At 43.1% G+C, this 21,111-nt stretch overlaps 1 protein-coding gene across 1 annotated transcript; it reads left to right on the top strand.

Annotated features, from left to right (window-relative positions):
* The first annotated feature begins 5,756 nt into the window (after positions 1-5,756).
* On the top strand, positions 5,757-20,743 carry obsl1a (obscurin like cytoskeletal adaptor 1a). Its single transcript, XM_030753485.1, has 26 exons — positions 5,757-6,039; positions 6,974-7,383; positions 7,468-8,236; positions 9,320-9,589; positions 9,809-10,069; positions 10,189-10,494; positions 11,151-11,417; positions 11,518-11,793; positions 11,893-12,007; positions 12,091-12,251; positions 12,378-12,650; positions 12,759-13,034; positions 13,116-13,391; positions 13,475-13,750; positions 13,835-14,110; positions 14,197-14,466; positions 14,558-14,824; positions 15,610-15,879; positions 15,971-16,237; positions 18,358-18,624; positions 18,710-18,822; positions 18,945-19,098; positions 19,270-19,431; positions 19,715-19,819; positions 19,915-20,181; positions 20,258-20,743. Exons 2-26 carry the CDS (start codon positions 7,048-7,050, stop codon positions 20,530-20,532), a joined length of 6,555 nt encoding a protein of 2,184 aa, XP_030609345.1. The 5' UTR covers positions 5,757-6,039; positions 6,974-7,047; the 3' UTR covers positions 20,533-20,743.
* Positions 20,744-21,111: the final 368 nt, after the last annotated feature.

Here is a 21,111-nt window from a genome sequence, read left to right as displayed (position 1 = left end):
GAACACAAGACTGTCAAAATAAAACAGAAAGTGACTAAACAAGGTACACGTGGACTTGACACGGGGAACTGGCACACAGAAAACTAAACGGGGACCACGGCACAGGGAAACAGACAAAGAGAGACACAGACATGGGACAGCAACACAGACTAGTCACAACACTGGGAATAAAACTCAATATGAAAACACAGGAGGTCTGGGTCAAGAAAAAAGGACAAAACAGACACAAGACCACAGACACAGAGGAGACAGGGACAAAGGGAACTAGAATAACAAAACGCAGATGGCCCAGGATCATGACAAATCCAGCAGCATAAGTAAAACCATATCCTGTACTGTATATCATGTAAAGACTGGACTTGGACTGGATTGATGATTGATCACCATGAATAACAGAATACAGATACCTGTTTGCAGCAAGAAGAATGCATTAGTTTAAATGAACTGATCCCACACCACCATCCCAGAATCACACTGTCAAAATCCACAAAGCGCAGGTCAAGGAGGAGGAAAGAGTCACTGTAGCTTATTAATCAACCAAAGACCCAGAACGAGTTCATTTCACATGAATTACAGAACGTTTTGGTGTCAATTCACCAGAAGACCTGGAAGAGGAGGCTGGAGAGAGGGAAACATCTCTGCTGAAAACGCTGCCCCTCAATAACTGACTGTCTGACAAAATAATAACATAATATAACTAAACTATTTCAATAAGGAGAGATCATTTGGAAAAGTTGGATATTATTTATTGATATACAGAATTCAATTAATCTATTTGGCCCATGGAAGTAGAACGGTATCCCAGTGCTGATAGGAATTAGGGCAGGACCCTCCCGAAGTCTAGACGTTGGTGGTGGTGGTGGTGAAGAAGATAAAGATGGAGGCTTGAATGGCGCACTGAGTGATTTGGATGAGGTGGAGATGGGGAGGGAGTGGGTTGTATGACTGAGTCTGCAAGGAAGAATGACAGGTAAGCATTTAGATTTAAAGTATGCAAAGTGTCTCTGAAGTACACAGGCAGAAAGACGATTGGATTAGAGCAGGAGTATTCAACTCCAGGCCTCAAGAGCCGGTGTCCTGCAGGTATTAGATGTGTCCCTGATCCAACACACCTGAATCAAAAGGCTGAATTACCTCCTCAGTATGCAGTCAAGTTCTCCAGAGTCCTGCTAATGACTTCTATATTTGACTCAGGTGTGTTGAAGCAGAGACACATCTAAAACCTGCAGGACACTGGCCCTCGAGGCCTGGAGTTGAAGATCCCTGGATTAGAGAGATGATGTAAGCTTTGAGTTTGAGAGCGTAGGAAAGCAGAAGTGATGTGAAGAATAAAATAGCAGCCAAAGACCAGGAAGGCAGACAGAGGAGTGAATACAGATCTTAGTTATTGAACTTACGCGTAAGCATCATCTCAGTTATTGTGGTGCAAAGATTTTGACAGACAGAATGGACTGTCATGAAAGAACCACTCAATTTCATAAAAGTAATTCAACTTATGTAGGTTTAAAGCATTATTTCACGTCGCCACTTCTCCTACTTCTGAGGGTGAAAGCAAAACTTGTGAAAAAATGTCAGAAAATTTGTACTGTAGTGTCATCTGTACTCCTCCAGAGTAAGTAAGATTGCAACAAAACCGGTGACCCATACCATCAGAGATCCAGGCTTTTGAACTGAGAGCTGGTAATGAGTCAGGTCCCTCTCCTCTTTGGTCCAGAGAACGCAGTGTCCACATTTTCCAAAAATTATTTGAAATTATGATTCGTCAGTTTGCCATTTTGCCTCAGTTCATTTTTTTTTTAAGGTTAATTTTGAATGAGGTTTGGTCCAAAGAAGACGGCAGTGTTTCTGAATCATCTTCATATACAGCTTCTTTTTTGCATGACAGAGCTTTAACCTGCATGTGTGGATGGCTCGGCGAACTGTGTTCACTGATGGTGATTCCTGGAACTGTTCCTGAGTCTGTGCAGTGATTTCAGTGACTGAATCACGCCTGTTTTTAAACACTTTTTGAGACGTATTGCCGCCATCAAATTCAAAATACATGGAGAAGGGGGGAAGAGCCAGAATGTGTGCGATCACTTGACACCTTCTCTGCATCTTTTTCTGTCTCATCTCATTTCATTTTCAGCAGTGATCAAGTTCAAGATAGTGTGCACGCGCATCTGAGCACTCTTCCTCGAGTCTCTGGGGTCATAAACGTTTCATCCTGGGACCATAATGTGTTCACAGATTTCCAATAAGATCTCCACTCTTAATAAGAGGGAACTTTTAATCTGTACAATGCTTCTTCTGACAGGACAAAAGGTGACACTTTTCCACATTATCTCCATTTTGATTTCATGCTCTAAAAATAAGAACTTAGCCCTTCGAATGGACTGAAAAACACTTCAGTATTATGTATGGTTTTAATTTGATGCTTAAAAGGCTTTTAAACTTCAGAATTCCAAGGATTCCCTGTGTATTAATGCTTGTGTCACCTTAATATAGTACAGAAAAATAGTTTCCTTGATTTGAAAGTAGGATGGCTGACATCAGTCAGTCCTCTTCAGCTTCTGACATTGAAACCCAATCGCAGGACAAAGAGCAGAACTGTGCTTTTGATTCCTGGTACACCTAACAGCTGCAGGGATGACTGCATGGACTGCAATGTCAGAGGTATAAGTAGCCTTAAATGGGGCCAGCACTGTGATAAATGGCTGTGGTATGAATTCATCTGTTTACTGATGCGTGCTTAATAGAGCACTTATTTTATTTAAAAATCACGTAAATATTAATTTCTCTTCATTCCACTTGTGCACCAGGAAAGTTTAAAAGTAGACCTGTGATTGAAATGGTATTCCGTGTCATAGTACGTGAAGTCAGCGCCGTCACAAAGGGATCGAAGCTATGTGACCTGCATTCAAGGTCAAATATCTGTGGCGACAGGTTGCAGTGTGTATCAGTGGCTTCAGGAAACACTTGGAGAGATAGCGCAGAGAGCTGTTGTCTGAGAATGCAGGCCATATGTGTCAACGCCAGATTCAAATGTGCCACCGAAGGAGACAATTGATAACTGCACAAGCACCAGTGCTGCCAGGGGGACATAAAAATACTGAGATGACGACAGAAGTTTAGTGTTCAACTCAGATATTTCACATTCTGGAAATCTTTTGGCACATCTGGAGAGGTTATTAAGTTTGGATCATGTGGTCTGGCATCTGAATCCAGTTATGTGTACATTATACAGCTTAAAAGATGCTACAGGTGACAGATGACAATTTATAATCTTTTGAATCAGCTGCCTGTCCAGACTGATAAAAATGTATTAATTTTTAATATTTTTTTGTAATTTAATTAGCAGCCTTAAGCTTGTATTATGTCAATTTAAGGATAATGCAAATAACTGCATTATTTCCAAATTAAATAATTCTGATGGAACCGCGGACGTAACCCTAAACTCCAGAATCCCTGAAATACGTTGCACATTGATGACAATCATTCCAATTTGGTGATAAAATGTACCTGACACACAAGGTACTGTCCGTCATATGCCATGGGTTCTGGATTATATCCAGGTACGCTTGTTCAACTGCTTGTTAAGGCAAATATCTAATTGACTAATCACAGGTCATTTAGGCCAGGCCAACACAGCCTGCTGAAGTTCAAAATGAGTGTAAGGAAGTGAGTGAGAGTGGCATGGTTGTTGGTCTGAGTGCTTCAGAAACTGCTGGTCTGTTGTAAATTTGCCACACAACTATCTCTAAGGTTTACAGAGAATGGTCTGAAATAGAGAAAATATCCATTGAGCAGCAGTTCTCTGGGTGAAAACGTGTTGATGCCAGAAGAAAGAGGAGAATGGCCAGAGCAATTCAATTCAATTCAATTTTATTTATATAGCGCCAAATCACAGCAAACAGTCGCCTCAAGGCACTTTGTATTGTGGGTAAAGACCCTACAATAATACAGAGAAAACCCAACAGTCAAAACGACCCCCTATGAGCAGCACTTGGTGACAGTGAAGAAACAGGAAGAAAGCTCCAGCAGAACCAGGCTCAGGGAGGGGCAGCCATCTGCTGCGACCAGCTAGGCTGAGGAGAGAGAGCCAGAGATTAATAACAATTACTGATTAAATGCAGAATGGAGTATAAACAAAGTAAATAAGGTGAATGAAAAGAAACATTATAGGAACCTCCCAGCAGCCTATGCCTATTGCAGCATAACTAAGGGGTGGTTCAGGGTCACCTGATCCAGCCCTAACTATAAGCTTGATCATAAAGGAAAGTTTTAAGCCTAATCTTAAAAATAGAGAGGGTGTCTGTCTCCTGATTCCAAGCTGGGAGCTGGTTCCACAGAAGAGGGGCCTGAAAGCTGAAGGCTCTGCCTCCCATTCTACTCTTAAGTATCCGAGGAACCACAAGTAAGCCAGCAGTCTGAGAGGGAAGTGCTCTGCTGGGGTGATACGGGACTATGAGGTCTTTGAGATAAGATGGGGCCTGATTATTCAAGACCTTGTAGGCGAGGAGAAGGACAGCCTCCACTGTTACCGGATCTCAGTCCAGTAGAGCATCTTTGGGATGTTGTTAAAAAGAAAATTTGGATGAGCATCTGGCAGATCTGCAGGAACTGTGTGATGCTGCCATGTTAAAATGGAGCAAAATATTTCCAGCATCTAACTGAGTCTGTGCCACAAAGCTCTGTCTCTGTCTCTCTCGCTAACAAATATCAAATATCTTTAGCAGTGAAGTATGCATAGAAACAATAGCAGTATGTATAAAACAATGAGAAAGGCTAACGTGGGCGAGGAAATGCGTTACTGATTAAGAATTGTGAGAATGAGTTTTTTCTGCTGTGAGAAATTTGCTGAATCAATTGAGAAAAAAGAAAAAAGAGGGAGGCTGCGCAGGGTTCTGGTAGTTACTGTGGTAGAAACTGTGTATTAATATTAAATTATGATAAAATAACTAAAGCATATAAATATGGGCAGGGATCTAAATCCACTTACACATACATATACACACAGAAACACAGAGACAATGTGCACACTAATATAATTGTTAATATAAACATGAACAAAAACAGATTCATATGTTTATGTGTTTATATATATACAAATAAATAAACACATACACACGTAGTACTAATGTAATGCAGAAGGGAAGAATAGGACGACTGGAATATTCAACAATGATGACGACCATGGAAATCTCAGCAGACCATGTGAATGTCGTAACACACCTAATGATAAACAAAGAAATAATAATAACAGTGAAATTAGTAATGCTAGTAAAAGATGACTTTGGGCACTTAGCCATTCAGGAAAGCCTGTGGAGAATAGAAAAGCTAACACACTATGACCTAGTATTTTATATTTTTCCTTCCATCTGCTGATCATCACTCAATATAAACCATTTTCTAATAGGTGACACTAATTTGACCCTATTTATGGGTCGGCATGACTCATGAAACAAGGAGCTCCAGCAGTTGGGGCGTCCTTTCTCCTCTAAGGGTTTAACTCAGGATATCTTTTAAGCTGAGTGACCACCCCCCCCACCCCTTATCTTTATCTGGCCCACTGTCATTGAAGCTGCTGGTATTTTTAGGGGGTGGCTTGCAGTGGCAGCAGCTGCAAAAGCATTTACTGCCCCCCACCCCCCGTTCCAACTCTCTCTCTCTCCAACACACTTATTAGCTATTGGACAATGACAGTATCAGAGCTGATGCATAAACCAAGCACTCAGCTAAAAGGCTGTGGTCATTTTACTCCTTGCCACCTGCAACCTAACACCAAACTGAGAGGACACAACTAAGATAGGACACGTACGACTCTGGACCAGCAAATGTGAATGGAGGATAGTATTTTTCTCAGTTGCTCTGCCGCTCAGTGACCAGCACGCCAAACAAGACTCACTAGAAATCTGAGGAACAAGAGCTGCTGACTCCAGAAGAGCTTCATGACTGATAAAGAAAAGCACCAAAGGCCTAAATCTGAATGAACTGATCCCAGCTTGTTTGTTTTAAGGATAACATTTGAAACAGTTTAAAAGAACAGCTCTTAATGTGGTAAGTTTATCCTCTGATCTTTAATGGATACAATTAGAAACTGTTAAGCTCATGTTTTTGTGCCTTTTGGCTTTAAAGGCTGCCTGAGGAGGCTCTTTCTCTTTTCATGTACATACCAAACACTCAAAGAGTAGCTGAGTCTGGGTTATGAAAACTTTCAAACCAGAGCATGACTATGACTTCCAAACGCGAGTGTGTGACAGTGCACAGATGGCTGTGATTTTTAAAACCAAAAGAAAGATGGTGCCAACAGAAAGGAAACAAATTAGCCGTGAAAGAGAGACACTTTTCTCACTGGCTGCTACACTGCAAACAGAGGCTAAAGCTTTAGATAAAGAATGGCTTATCTCAATGCTAGACCTCAAAGTTGTACACAGCATGGCAACAATGTAACAACGATGTGACAAAGAAGGCAGAACACATACATACATGCATGTATATATATGGGAGAGGTTTATCCTGGTGACTTAGTGGCTGCAGGTGTGTTACCGCACAGTTTGTGTGCTGTGTGACACAGGGGGCTCCAGCATCTTTTTTTGGACAGACTACTTTATAAATACACTCTTCAATGAGCTACAGCACCAGCTGTGAGACAACCAAGAGTGTTTGCTGCAAATCCACGTCACACAAAACCACCAAACAAGAGAAAAACTACTTTAATTCAGCTTTCACAGCTACACTGAGGATTTTGACATTTTTAAACATTTGATTGCACTCTTTATTCTGCTTTCGGTTGAAGTCAGATTACCGATCACAGTCATTTTAAACCACAAGGTCAGTAAACAGAAATGGACAGAGGGCAGTATAAACCCACAGTTATTTCACAAACTCCTTCTATTATAACTGTTTTTCCTGTTTGGGGTTTGAGTTGAAGACCTGCATTCTGGGCAGATTTTAGTCTTCTATTAAAGTAATAATCTTCTTTATCTTACAGCTCCTCGCGAAACATAAAAAGATCATTTTGAGAAGAAACTTCTTCGTTCAACCCAAACAAAGGGTGACACCATCATGGATATTTTCGGGGGTGCACCTCGTGTTTTAGGCTATCCACGCCCTGTAGTGGCCCAGTGTGGAACAGATGCGACTCTGAAGTGCCAAATCGGTGGGGACCCACACCCAGATGTGATTTGGGAGCGTAAAAATGTCCAGATCCTGTCGGAAGGACGTTACAAGATCTCTGAGGAGGGGAAATCTTACTTGCTGACCATTACCAGAGTGACCCAGCAGGATGCTGGGCAGTACATCTGCAAGGCTAGAAATAGCATAGGTGAAACCTACGCAGCAGCTTCGCTCAAAGTGGAAGGAGAGGCCAAGCCACAAGATGAGGATGTGAGGCAATTAGGGGTCAATGGTGTGACACAAACAGTGCAAGAAAATGGGGAATTTGTAGGACATCTAAATGGCTACGCCACAGTGCAAAATGGTGAGCATGGCAAGGAGAATGGGGAGGAACTGAATGGAGAGTGGAAGAGCAAGTTAAGTGAAAAACAAGAACAGGTTGATTCAACATCTGACGATAGACCGCGATTCCTCATCAAGCCCCTGTCCCTGCGTGTGGATCGAGGGGAAGACGCTGCCTTCTCCTGCAAAATCTGGGGGACGCCTCTGCCCGAGGTGACTTGGGAAAAGGACGGGAAGAAACTCGGTGACATCTTCGAGAGTTCTCACTTCAGCATGAGGAATGAAGACGGCGGCTGGTTCCAGCTCAGGATATATCGGACACGTATGCCAGACAAAGGTGTATACACCTGCAAGGCCGTCAACTGCCACGGGGAGGCCCTGGCTGGTGCTGTCCTCCTTGTTGAGCCTATACCAGAGCGAGGGGAGAGCAAAACATCCTCAAGCGGGCACACTAACAGCCAGTGGTCACCAAAGCACAGGGGTGGGAGGCCCAGTTTGTCCAGGATCACAGCAGAGCCACCCGTTGATGCGTCAAAGGTGAAGAAATTTGCAGTAGCAGAGGGGAAGCACGCCAAGTTTCGCTGCTTCGTAACAGGAAAGCCGAAACCTGAGATCATCTGGAAGAAAGACGGGGTTCCCCTGGAGCCCGACAGACGTCATCTGATATTTGAGGACAGAGAGGGCTACTACACCCTGAAGGTCCTGTACAGTAAAGTGCAGGACACGGGGCTGTATGTGTGTGCAGCATCAAATGCATTGGGAAACACCCTCAGTGCTGTTCATCTGTCTGTCAAAGGTATGGCAATGTGTTTGTAATTATACTGTAATAATACTGTAATTTAAATGCATTGTGGGTAATTTTATGTAGTGCGTAATTTCACGGTAACTTCACGGAAAAACAGTATTTTGCCCACTTACTTGGTGAGCATGAGCATGCTGTACTTTTTAGAGCACAGATGTGTACTAATCTTGCTTTTTATATCTTTATTTTTTTATATATCTTTATTTAATATTCATCATGTTAATGTGGATGATATTTTCTATTACTCAATTGTCCTTTTATTAAATGTCCTCTTATATAACCAATGTAAATGTGATCGGGACTGTTCTCTATCACTGGGAAAATACAGGACACGATGTAAATTGCAATCATATCTTCTGAGGCTGCCAGTGGTCCCTTTATGCTTAAACAAAATAATGTTAGTCCTGTTTTGCACTAATATTCTACATCTGGGTTCATTCAGTCCAACAAGGAGATACAGAAAGTGGTTGAAAAATGAACAATAAACTACTAATGTGTCACCAACAGTGATTAGCACTGCAACATTATCATCAAACTGCTGAAAATAGCCATCCAAATAACACTTCAGTGTACCCATTATTATCCCTTGAAGTGGACTAAAACGTAATTTGAGACTTCATGTTGTTCAAACCTGTTGAATAACACAAAAAGAAAACATCTATTACATTTCGAGACATTAGTCTGTGAAAATTGACCATTTAAATGAATGTGTAACATGATTAGCTGTCACTGGGCATATCTTCAACCACGCTGATCAAACATTATACCACTGTGCAGGCTGTGCATAGCTGAAATCAACAGCATCAATTTTTAAAGTGGTTAACTGTTGGTCAGATAGTTGTCAGGGTCACAGCTTTGCACACGCCTTTCATTCTCCAGTCTGTGACCTGCCTCTAGCATAAGAGCCAATTTAGTCAGTGGGTTCAACATGCCAGTCCTTACTAAACAGATCATATCGAGTCACATTACACCTACTAAGCATTGCATAAAAAGCATTCTATATATATATATATATATATATATATATATATATATATATATATATATATATATATAAACATTTCCCTTGTTCTTCAGGCCCTGCAGTGCGGTTCAGGCGCCCCTTAAAGGATGTGGAGGTGAAAGAGAGGGATGTTGCCGTGCTTGAGTGTGAGGTACCCGATGAGTCGCTCCCAGCTGCCTGGTACCTGGAAGACCAGAGGCTGATGCCCAGCAGTAAATATGGAATGGAGCAAAAAGGAACCAAACGAAGACTCACTATTCATGATGTTGGAACAGACGATGACGGAGTCTACCTCTGTGAGATGCCTGATGGAGGAAAGAGCATTGCTGAGCTATCGGTCAAAGGTATGTGCTGTAGTAAATGGGGGGTATGATGCAATGAATTTGATATCTCTGGGTAATGACGTTCACTAAAGTTCTTAACCAAATTACACCTGCTGGCACAGTGTGTGGTCAAAAGGGGAAACTACCTGCAGCTGCTTTAAAGTCTTGTTAAAGAAATAAAATAAAACAGTTTGCTTAAGAAATGCAAATATGTCAGTAATTTTATTTTTACACTTCCAGGTACCATTGTTCGTAAGCTTCCCCGCAAGCTGGAGGTCCTGGAGGGTGAGAACGCAGCCTTCTGCGTGGAGGTGGAGAACGATGACATGGAGGTCCATTGGTTCAAAGATGGTTTGAAGCTACATGAAACGCACCAAACGATCCTAAAATCTTTTGGCAAAACTCATATTCTGGTCTTTGTCAACGTGACCTATCACGACTCAGGGGTGGTGACATTTGTCGCAGGAAGATCCAAGACTTCATCACGCCTCAAGGTCAAAGGTAATTCAGGAAACGCATTGTGAATTTAATCTTAAGCCTTCTTTATGGCTTCTCTGTGGCAACCAGGCAATCAACCCACACTCGTTACATCCTTTCTTTTTTTCCCTTCTATCTTTCAGCCTCACGACACTGCCCACCTATTTGTCCAGTGGGAGTCAAAATGGATGTAGACAGACCCAACAGTGCCCTACTCACCTGGGATCCCGCCCCCAACAGCCAGACCTCCACCCGCTCCATGTTTGTGCTGGAGAGGCAAGAAGTGGGTTCCCAGGAATGGCAGAAGTGTTTCACCTCAGAGACCGCCACCTCAGCTGAGGTCACCGGTGACAGCGTACCATGTGAAGGCAGCTACCGCTTCAGAGTTTGCTGCATCAACAAATATGGACGAAGTGGCCATGTGGAGTTTCCCAAAGCTGTCCATCTGGGTGAGCATATGGTGACGCTCTTATTCTATACAGCAAAGTTCTATGCTGTTTTTTACAGTAAGAAGCCACTGTTGTATGTTACCATCAGCACTGTACAATAACAGTTTCCTTCTGGCAAATTTAACTTCCGGTATTTTCTTGTAATTTCCTACAGTGTACAGAACACATTCTTTGTTGGCTAATAGAGTCTGACCGAGGATATAGATATAGGACTTTTAAGACCAATAACAATATTTGATGATTTAAAAATCAAATGTATGAGTTTTTTCCCCCTTTAGTCACATGACAAATGGATTCCCTAACATTTGTTATTTATAGCAAATTATGAACCCTTATTAAGATGATATGACAGTGAGTTTAAAAATAATCTTTCATTTCATTGTCATAACAAGTTGTGGATTGCTTGTTTACGCTCTGCCCGTGCTGCCAACAGGAAGGTTGCATAGTGCCCTCTGGTGGACAAACTATGCAAGATCAACACTCATAACATGGCTGAAGGGCATTCTTCCTGTCTCATCTTGATTTTTTTTATTTAAATCTCTTATTTACTGTTGTAAATTCTGAGGAAGATATAAGGGCAAATAGCTAATGTCAGTGTGGCCACAGTCTGGCTTGATTGAATAATACCTGCATTGTACTTCTTCTGTACTTCCTAGTTCCTGGGCCCAAGATTCACAGCCGCCTACAAAGCTGTGAGGTTATAGAACGAGAAGATGCTCGCTTCACCATTGAATTGTCTGCCACAATGGTTGGAACCTGGTTTCTCAATAGTGCTCAACTGCAGCATGGTGGACGGTATTCAATACAGCAGAACCAAACACGGCACTCGTTGGTGATCCATGAAACTCGCATGACAGAGGATGAAGCAGAGGTCACCTTCATAGCTAATGGAGTCCGGGATTCAGCAGTGCTCAAGGTTAAATGTAGGTGTAAAAATCTCTGATTTTGGTTAAATCAGTGTATTGGATGCATTTTGTTGGAGTTTGCCTGTTTATGCTTTTTTATGTTTTCTTTTTCCATCAGCTGCTGTGGTGAAATTCAGTCCTCTGTCTGAATTAGACAGCAATAAAAAGGTGGTCACAGGTGATGCCATTGTACTCTACTGTGAAGTCTCTCACCCGTTTGCAAAAGTATCCTGGATCAAAGATGGCGAGGAACTCCAGGTGACCGATGGTCTGAACATCCAGTCGGACGGGAACATGAGGAGGATTGTGATCCAGTCAGCTGATAAATCTCACTCTGGAGTTTACACATGTGAAACTTCAGGGGATGTCATCAAATTCAATGTGGATGTTGCAGGTAAAGTGTTTATGAACAGATGATAAGCTGATAAGCTTTGGCCACGCTCACATTCCTTAAACACTTTAAACGCATTCTTCCTTCTGCCTGTGTTTTCAGGTCCTCCGGTGGAGTTCAGTCCAGTCCCCGAGGACGAGCTCCACAAGAGCAGCATGGAGCTGGATCCTGTGGTGCTGGTCTGCCATGTGTCCAGAGACGATGCCGAAGTTGCGTGGTAAGACGATACAATGATAGGAGAATTCCTATTAGACAATAAAGCTGGAGAAATCTGATATCAGTGTCAAACATATGTCCCAGGTATAAAGATGGCTGTGAGCTCAAGCCCAGTGACAACATAACTCTGCAGGCAGAAGGAACCATGAGGAGGTTAATTATCCGCTCTGCAGAAACCTCAGATGCTGGAAGTTACACTTGCCAGGCAGGAAACAACACCATGGAGTACACAGTCAATGTCAGAGGTACACTGACCTTTCTCCTGCAGCTCCTGTTGGTCCACACAAGTATTTAACAACACATTTACATTTAGGACACATTATTACTTCGACATGATTTGGCCTCACTCTTATTCCTCACACAACAAACAGAGCCCCCAGTGATGATAGTGGAACCTAGTGATGATGTTGTGATGGAGAGCTACATCTCAGAGGAGGTCCACCTGCAGTGTGAGTTGTCTCGCTCCAGTGGGAAAGTGCGGTGGTTCAAGGATGGCCTGCAGGTGGCAGAGAGTGAAAACATGCAGCTGATATCAGAGGGCCCTTATAGGAGGCTAATGATTCTCTGCAGCTCCGAGGAGGATGGTGGAGAGTATGTCTGCGAAACAGACGGAGACTCCGTCTTTTTCCAGCTTACTGTTAAAGGTAAAACTTTAGTGCTTGCCTCTTATTCTAGTAGACATCAAATACACATGTGGGGAATCTATAATGTAAATTAAATGCTTACATTTTAATATTTTCCACCTGCACCAGAGCCACCAGTAAGAATCACTTCTCCCAGTGAATCAGAGGTGGAACTGACTCATCAGGTCTCAGAGAGGCTGGAGCTCACCTGTGAGATCTCCAAGGCGGATGCTCCTGTGAGTTGGTACAAAGATGGTCTGGAAATAGAGGCAGGGCACAACTTAATCCTGGAGGCGGACGGGGTCCGGCGCAGGCTGGTTATACCCATAACCAGTGTGCATGACACAGGGGAGTATGTATGTGGCACTGAAGACGACTCTGTGGCTTTCCTGGTAACTATTACAGGTAAGCAGGCATACATGTAGGATATTTCTGGTTTTTATATAATCTTTTTACAATTTCACTTCATTTCTCTTTTTCATTTAGAACCTCCAGTGGCGCTAACTCGCCCCAAAGACACAACAGACACACTGGAGACTTTTGCGGGCAAACCAGTCGTTCTAGAGCTCGAGGTGTCCCGACCAAACGCGCAAGTCAAGTGGCTGATAAATGGTGGAGAAATACAGCAAAGCAGCAATGTCACCATCACAGAAGATGGGCTCATTCGTCGTCTGACAATCCACTCTCCCTCCCCTGAGGATTCTGGCAAATACACCTGTGACGCTGCGGACGATAAAATTGATTTCCAGGTTAAAGTTTCAGGTAAGATGCTGGAGTTCCCTCAGTATGAGTTTTCTGGCCCTCTGTGACATTTTAAAGACAGACGTGTAACTCTGCATCCTCAGAGCCTCCAGTGAAGATTTTAAGAAAGTCGGAGATCAAGAACACCCTAAAGTTTCTGACTTCTGATGACATTGTGCTGGAGTGTGAGCTCTCCAGAGCCAATGCCTCCGCCAAATGGTACAAGGATGGCTGCCGTGTTCAAGGTGATGAAAGGTTCTGCGAGGAGGAAGAAGGTGCTTTCCGCTCGCTTGTCATCCTTAACGCCGAACTCCAAGATTCAGGAGAGTACTTCTTGGATGTTGAGGATGACAGTATCAGCTTCCAGGTTACAGTAGAAGGTAAAGTTGATCTGGTTGATTTGTATAATTTAAAGGATATTTCTGGGAAACTGTCACATGAATAAATCCCCCTTTTTCCCTCAGAGCCTCCTGTGACCATAGTCGGAAACTCAAATGACCTCGACTACCAGGAGATGATGGCAGGCGATGACCTGATCCTGGCCTGTGAGGTGTCCCGTGCTAATGCTCCTGTGCAGTGGTACTGTAATGACAGGCTGCTCACCAGTGATGACCGCACCTACATTGAGAGCTACGGTACCCTGAGGAAAATCATCATCTCCTGTATTCAGCCTTCCGATTCTGGAAAGTATGTGTGTGACGCTGTGGGTGACAAGATGGTCAGCGTTGTACGCATTCAAGGTACAAATTCACAAAGTAAGTGTGTGCAGCTTTAAGGGTGAGAGAGAGAGTCATATAACTTTGGTTTATTTTATTTTCTATCAAAGAGACTCCAGTTACATTTGTGAACAAGGAGGATGACATCGTTGTGACGGGCTACGAGGCAGAGAGTGTGACCTTGACAAGCTACGTGACCAAGGAAAGCGCTCTAGTGCGCTGGATGAAAGACTGGACACCCGTTGAAGGCGAACGTTTCCGAGCGCTCATGGAGGGCCATAAACGCACTCTTACCATCGAGCCTTTGAGGCGTTTGGATGCCGGCGAGTACACCTGCGATGTCAGCACAGATCAGATGCACTTCAGCCTGCTGGTGAAAGGTTGCAATTTAGTTTTGCATACTGAACACTATTCTGTAAAGCCTCAGTCTGGCCTATTTTGTTATATAAACTTTGATTTTCTGTATTACAGAAATGAGAATTAAGTTCACAAAGCCCCTCAGAGACACTGTGGCCCATGCTGATGGTATGGTGACCCTTCGCTGTGAGGTGTGCAAGCCAAAAGCGGACGTCCAGTGGTTGAAGAATGGCGTAGAAGTGCTCCCGACCAGGAGATTCTCCATTCGGGCAGATGGAGTCGAGCGAAGCTTGACCATTCACCGTCTATCCCGAGAGGATGCTGGCGAGTATGCCTGCGAGTCCAGAGATGACCGGACTGTTGCGACACTGAGAGTAGAGAGTAAGTATGCAGGGTTCTAAATTAACTTTTTTGTGGCTAGTAACTCTCTAAAGTTACCGGCCAATCAGAATTTCCACTAGCCAAATTTTATGCGGTAAAAATAAGAGAAATGAGTGCCACTGAATGCGTTTGATAATTTTATTAATATTGTTAGCATGAAAAACACAACACATACCATAAAATATACACAGAAAGTGGAACCAGGTTTGGGATCAATCTATCATCACCTGCCTCGTTCCTCTTCTCGCTCCTCTTCTCCCCCCCAGGTGCCCCAGTCTGTCCAAGTCCCAACCACCGCCGCATTTAGGTTAAAAGTTTTTACTAAGCTAACATTAACTCCCTCCTCTTTCAGTGTGCTCTCTGTTTATTTCTGGCCCCGTTTACTTCGCTTCTACCTTGAGTTGCTCTCTGAAGTCTGTTCAGTGGTGTTAGCGTTCATTTCCATGGTTTCTCCCGCTATTTTCACTACAAACTGCGCGCAGCCAATGGGCGTATAATGTCATGATGTAGCGTTAAGGCATATAGTGTTCATGGGTAATGTAGGAAGTACTGCCAGGTGATAAATGACCGAGAACGGAGCCTTATGTATCATGCATGTAATGCCTCTTGCATCACTGGCAAAATTGGCTAGTAAGTTTTTATTAACACCCGCCAAAATGATTTTTTACCCGCATTTGGCGGGTTGGCGGGTGTTAATTTAGAACCCTGTAAGTATGCCTGGAGTTTTTGGAATTTTTCTCTCTGTCTTTAATGAGGTAGCAGCTTTACAACTTTTGTCTTCTCAGTGCCACGAGTAGTTGAGTTCCTCACTGAGCTCCACAACACTACTGTGCTGGAAGGAGAAGATGCCACCTTTAAGTGTGTGGTTTCTCCGGAGGATGTCCAGCTGGTCTGGCTCATGGACAATGAGCCCATCACCCTGGGTAATCGGTTCCAGGCAACCCGGAACGGTCTGTGCCACACCTTGGTGATTAAAAAGTGCCAGATGCTGGATTGCTCAAAGATTACAGCAGAAGCTGAAGGAAAGATGAGCAGAGCCAGTCTCAAAGTTCAGGGTAAGACCAAACATCAAGGTTAAAAGAGTTTTATATAAAAATTACCAGCAGTTAATCTTTTTTTTTTTTTTCTGCCTGTTATAATCTTCAGAGGCTCAGGTCATGTTTACTAAGAAAATGGAAGCTGTTACAGCGGAGGAGTTTGGTGATGCCACATTGGAGACAGAGATTAGCCTGGAGACTGGTGAGGTCCAGTGGATGAGGCAGGGGGTGGTTATTCAGTCTGGTTCCCGACACACGCTGGCACAGAACGGCTATAAACGCAGTCTCACCATCCACAGCCTGACTCTGTCGGACAGGGGAACCTACCGGTGCGAGACTCTGCATGACCGGACGCAGGTCAAACTCAATGTAGAACGTAAGTGAACTGCACGATGGGGTGGAAACTAATGACTACTTTGATTTATCTAATTGTAAATTTTTGGGTCATCTCAGGTTATCAAATTTTTAGAACATTTAATGCTCGACCATCTCAGATTTGCTTAAAAATGTTATGGTCCAAAGTCTGGATATATATGATGATTGTCATGAGATTTTAGGTTGATATATGCAATAATGGTACAAAGTAGTCACTCAGCCATCCAAATCATTGAATTCAGGTCTTCCAATCACTTCCATGGCCACAGACTGCTTCTACAAACATTTCTGAAAGAATGGGTCGCTCTCAGGAGCTCAATGAATTCCAGCGTGGTACCGTGATAGGATGACACCTGTGCAACAAGTCCAGGAGTGAAATTTCATTGCTACTAAATATTCCACAGTCAGCTGTTAGTGGTATTATAACAAAGTGGAAGCGATTGGAAATGACAGCAACTTAGCCATGAAGTGGGAGGCCACATAAAATCACAGAGTAGGGTCAGCGGATGTTGAGGCACGTAGTGCACAGAGCTCTGCAACGTTCTGCAGAGTGAAGCTCTACAGACCTCCAAACTTCATGTGGCCTTCAGATTAGCTCAAGAACAGAGCATAGACACAGTGCAGTTGCCTAGAGAACGGTGCTTGTCTGACTGCACTGTACCAAGTGTAAAGTTTGGTGGAGGGGGGGGATTATGGTTACTGGCCTACTGATATTTTTGTTTCTGTGGTACTAGTTGTCATATTTGAGTTGAGTATGTGGGTTGCGCTATTTAAAACCAAATCTTCTCTGCCAATGCCAAACAGCTTATTCTGCTGTTGACTCTTGTTTGGTGTTGTTTACTGGATGATTGAAGTCTGAAGAAACAAGACATATTGGCAACTTTGCAATTTTTTTCATTTAACACACAGGGGCCTCAAGAACCATACACAGCTACAACAGCCTGGCACCTCCTTTTCATGTGGCATGGCATCCCATTCTTCAACCAGTCCATCCTCTCCACTCCCAAATTCTGGAGGTAGTCTCTGATAAACCCTGCACTGTGGGGGCGAGAGTTATCATCTTAGAGGATAGAGTTCTGCCCCAGACTGTGGAGATGTGAGATATGCCACTGGTTGCAGAATCTCATCTAGATATCTCTCCGCAGTGAGATTACCTCTAATGATGATAAGCCTGATTGTCACTACAAGCTCAAAACAATTGATAGATAAGATATTTAAGTGTACCCCTCACCCCATGACAGCTGGGATAGGCTCCAGCCCCCCAGCCCCATGCCCCTGGACAGGATAAGTGGAAGGGAATGGATGGATATTTAAATATATATATATATATATATATATATATATATATATATATGCTAAAATTTCAAAGCACTTATTCTAGCATTCTTTTTATGCAAATCGGAGATGGTCAAGCAGAAGGCCCACTTGATTTGAGATGGAATGACCCTTTTTGTTTATTCTATGAATAATGAGTGAAGAGATGGAGATTTCTTTAAATTGCTTTTTATGTCTGGACTAAACTATTCAAACCTAAAAGAGCTGGAAAGAATAATACAAGCCAAAAACATCCAGTACTTACTCAGCTCTGGAGACTTGTTCAAACAAGAAATTTCAGGAAAAGGAGACATTCAGAAGCCAGTGTACTGTGTGACTTTGTGATTGGTATCTCATCTGACACAGATGAGCTTGGGCCTAGTAAAAAACAGTGCACAGTGAAGGTGTTTTTCACAGCATGTCACAGTGGGAAAAAGTACTAAGAATAGCTGAGCTAGACCTGTAAGTGCAAAAAGGGTTTTGAAACACAGCCATGCTGTTATTCAGGAGTGTACAAGAGTGACACGGTGACAATGGACTGCTCTTGCAGATGTTTTTGTAATATGATAAACTGAGCTGTGTCTATATTTGAGCCACCTTTGATTGTCCTTTAAAGTGCAGTGAAGATTTTTAGCTTTCAAATGCATACCAGGAAAATGCAGCTAAAAAAAAAAGATGCATTCCCTCAGTTTCTATTATTTTTTCAGCGATCTAATAATTATTCATTACATCTATGATTTGTTAATATCTGGTTGTATAATTATAGTCCTCTCACTATGTTACTCTCCCTAATCTATTCTAATCCAGCCCGTAAAATCACCATCCGCAAAGGTCTAACTGACCAAGAAACCTTTGAACGAGAGACTGCCTCCTTTGTGGTGGAGCTCTCCCACACAGATGTAGAGGGCACCTGGCAGAAGGACGGCATCCGGGTCAAGCCAAACAACCAGTGGTGGGTGAGCACCAACGGACAAGTTCACGGCCTCACCTTGTCCAACCTTACTCTGGAGGACACAGGCACCATCGTCTTCTCGGCTGAAGGAGTGCGCACTACAGCAAGGCTCACAGTCAAAGGTAAATACAAGCCTGTGAAACTCACAGGTCTGTAAATCATAGCTAATCAAGTGGTTCACTGACTGATTGACTGATTGATTAACAGAGACACCCGTGTCCATCTTGAAACCACTGGCTGATGTCCGTGTGGAGGAGGAATTTCCTGTCACGCTGGAGTGTGAATTCTCCAGGCAAAATATTGAAGTCAGATGGCTTAAGGTAAAACTACACAATAAAAACTCTTAGTACTCTTGCCTATATTTTGTCTCACTGTGGCAGGAAAGCCACAGCTTTAAGAGTGATATAAGGAATGCCTTTGACCTTTTTCTTCTGTGAATCAGAACGGGTCAGAGCTGAAGCCAGGGAAAAACTGTCGGATCTACTCCATGGGTCGGAAGAGGTTCTGTCAAATCCTGCAGTGCTCCCAGGCAGACTCTGGCACCTACACGTGTGACACAGGGGAAATCAAAACATCCTGCTCACTGGAGGTTTATGGTAAGTGTCTGATCAGATACTGGCTTAACACAACTCATTTTAAAGTGTGGCCAGTGAGTAGGTGGAGTAAAGCTTATACAATACCTCCATCTAGTGGTTTTAAGGGCAAGAACAGCTTTCATCTTTTGCCATCTTATTTCCCTGATCTTAATCTCTTTATTTAACTTGCAGAGCACAAGCTGGAGATAGTGCAGGATTTGGAGGATCTTTACATCCAGGAGGACCAGAATGCTGTCTTCATGTGTGAGGTTTCTCTGGAGGGCGTGACTGGGGAGTGGTACAAAGACGGCCACAGGATCCGGCCGACCAGCTCCATCAAAATCCGCACTGAAGGTCAGAGAAGGCAGGAATTTTGATAAGATTTACAAATTAATCATAAACTACTTGTAGCTTTAGAGGTCACTCTGATGGGCAGATATGGAGTGGCCATGACCTTGGAAGGAGCAGAAAGCAAAACAGACTTCAGATTACCAGACTTTTCACCAACAAAAAACAAAAGAAAATGACTGGAAATGTCTTAGATCCCATTTTCCATAGGGTTTCTGAGCACCTGCAACTCCTGTAAGCAACCACTTGTACAGTATTGGGAAGACTGACAACCGTTGTTCTCTTGCAGGGACCAAACACTTCCTGCTGATGTGTAATGTTCAAGCTGAAGATGCTGGAGAAATCCACTTTGTAGCCAGGGATGTTGAATCTACTGCGTACCTTGAGGTAGAGGGTAAGTCCATTTTTACCCTCATAATACTTTACTTGCCTACTTTTCTGTGTCATATTATAACTTTAAATCTTCCATATCTCAAAAATTCCTCTCAGAACTTCCAGTTTCGATTGTGAAGCCCCTGCGAGACAGAACAGCCCTGGAGAAACACCGTGTGATCCTTGAGTGCACCGTTTCCTCGCCTCACTGCAATGCTACCTGGTACAAAGGCAGGGAGCAACTCTTTTCCTCAGATCGATTGGAAATCTTGGCTGATGGCTGCTCCCATAAACTGGTGATCCAGCAGGCGGCTGTGGAGGATGAGGGCACCTACAGCATTGAGGTTGGAGAGCACACATCCAAAGCCAAACTGATGGTTGAAGGTAAGTTGGGCGGAACGCTAAAGCGGTATACTGTATAATAATTTTCTCTGTGCTAATTTCTTCTGTGCTGCTGCAGCCCAGGCCCTTGTGATGGTCAAAGAGCTAGACGACGTGGAGGTGACGTCGCCTGAGCCGGCAACTTTCCAGTGTGAGTTGTCGGTCGCCATAAATAAACCTCCCGTTTGGACTTTGAATGGAGAAAACCTTCATCCAGGGCCCTCTGTCCGCCTGGAAAACCACGGGACGGTTCACAAGCTCATCCTGAAGAGCACCAGTGAGGACATGAGCGGCACAGTGAAGTTTACAATGGGAAAGGCGAAGAGCAGCGCCACACTCAGCGTGATAGGATAATTGAAAAGTAGGATAACTGGAAACAAAGTGACTGTTGACAAAATGAAGAAAGTGGAAAAACTGGGGGAACTGCCACTAAAACTTTACAAATGGGAGGCCTTTATTTTGAATTAAAATCTTCCCTTATGTTAGACAGACTGAACTTTTTTTTTACTGTGTAGATTATATTTATTTGCTGTTTATGTTACAGTACATTCTTATATTTGGATGAAAAGCTGCCCAAATAAATGCATGGAGTCATTTAAAAAGTGTTTTCTCACTGAACCATTTGTGGTTCTTTTGTTATTATCAGTATCCATAAACTGATTCTTTTACACAATGAGACAGTATCTGACTGTGGATAGTGCCAGAGTCCATTAGTCAAAATTTTGACTAATGTAAACTCCAGAGAAAATTGCTCAAAATTAAGAAAATAACTTGAAATTAACACATCACATTTTTTCCAGTGGTGGGAACAAGCTTCCATTGATGCCGTTTTTGGCTAATAGCTCTTTGGGATTCACCGTTGGTGCAAAAATGTTATGTCTGTCAAACTGTGTTGAAGAAATGAGAACAAATGGTGTTTTTGTGACAGACTGC

Source organism: Archocentrus centrarchus, chromosome 2 (genome assembly GCF_007364275.1).
Source record: "Archocentrus centrarchus isolate MPI-CPG fArcCen1 chromosome 2, fArcCen1, whole genome shotgun sequence".
Classification (NCBI taxonomy): domain Eukaryota; kingdom Metazoa; phylum Chordata; class Actinopteri; order Cichliformes; family Cichlidae; genus Archocentrus; species Archocentrus centrarchus.
The sequence above is the reverse complement of the archived record's forward strand: the minus strand, read 5'-3'. Positions and strand labels throughout refer to the sequence as shown.

What these genes read in the sequence shown, in the direction of transcription:
- obsl1a (XM_030753485.1), top strand. Translation starts at nt 7,048, where the DNA reads ATGGATATTTTCGGGGGTGCACCTCGTGTTTTAGGCTATCCACGCCCT. An exon ending in AGGATGTGAGGCAATTAGGG is followed by an intron (nt 7,384 to 7,467) that starts GTCAATGGTGTG and finishes CAAAATGGTGAG; the next exon opens with CATGGCAAGGAGAATGGGGA. An exon ending in AGCAGTGCTCAAGGTTAAAT is followed by an intron (nt 11,418 to 11,517) that starts GTAGGTGTAAAA and finishes TTTTTCCATCAG; the next exon opens with CTGCTGTGGTGAAATTCAGT.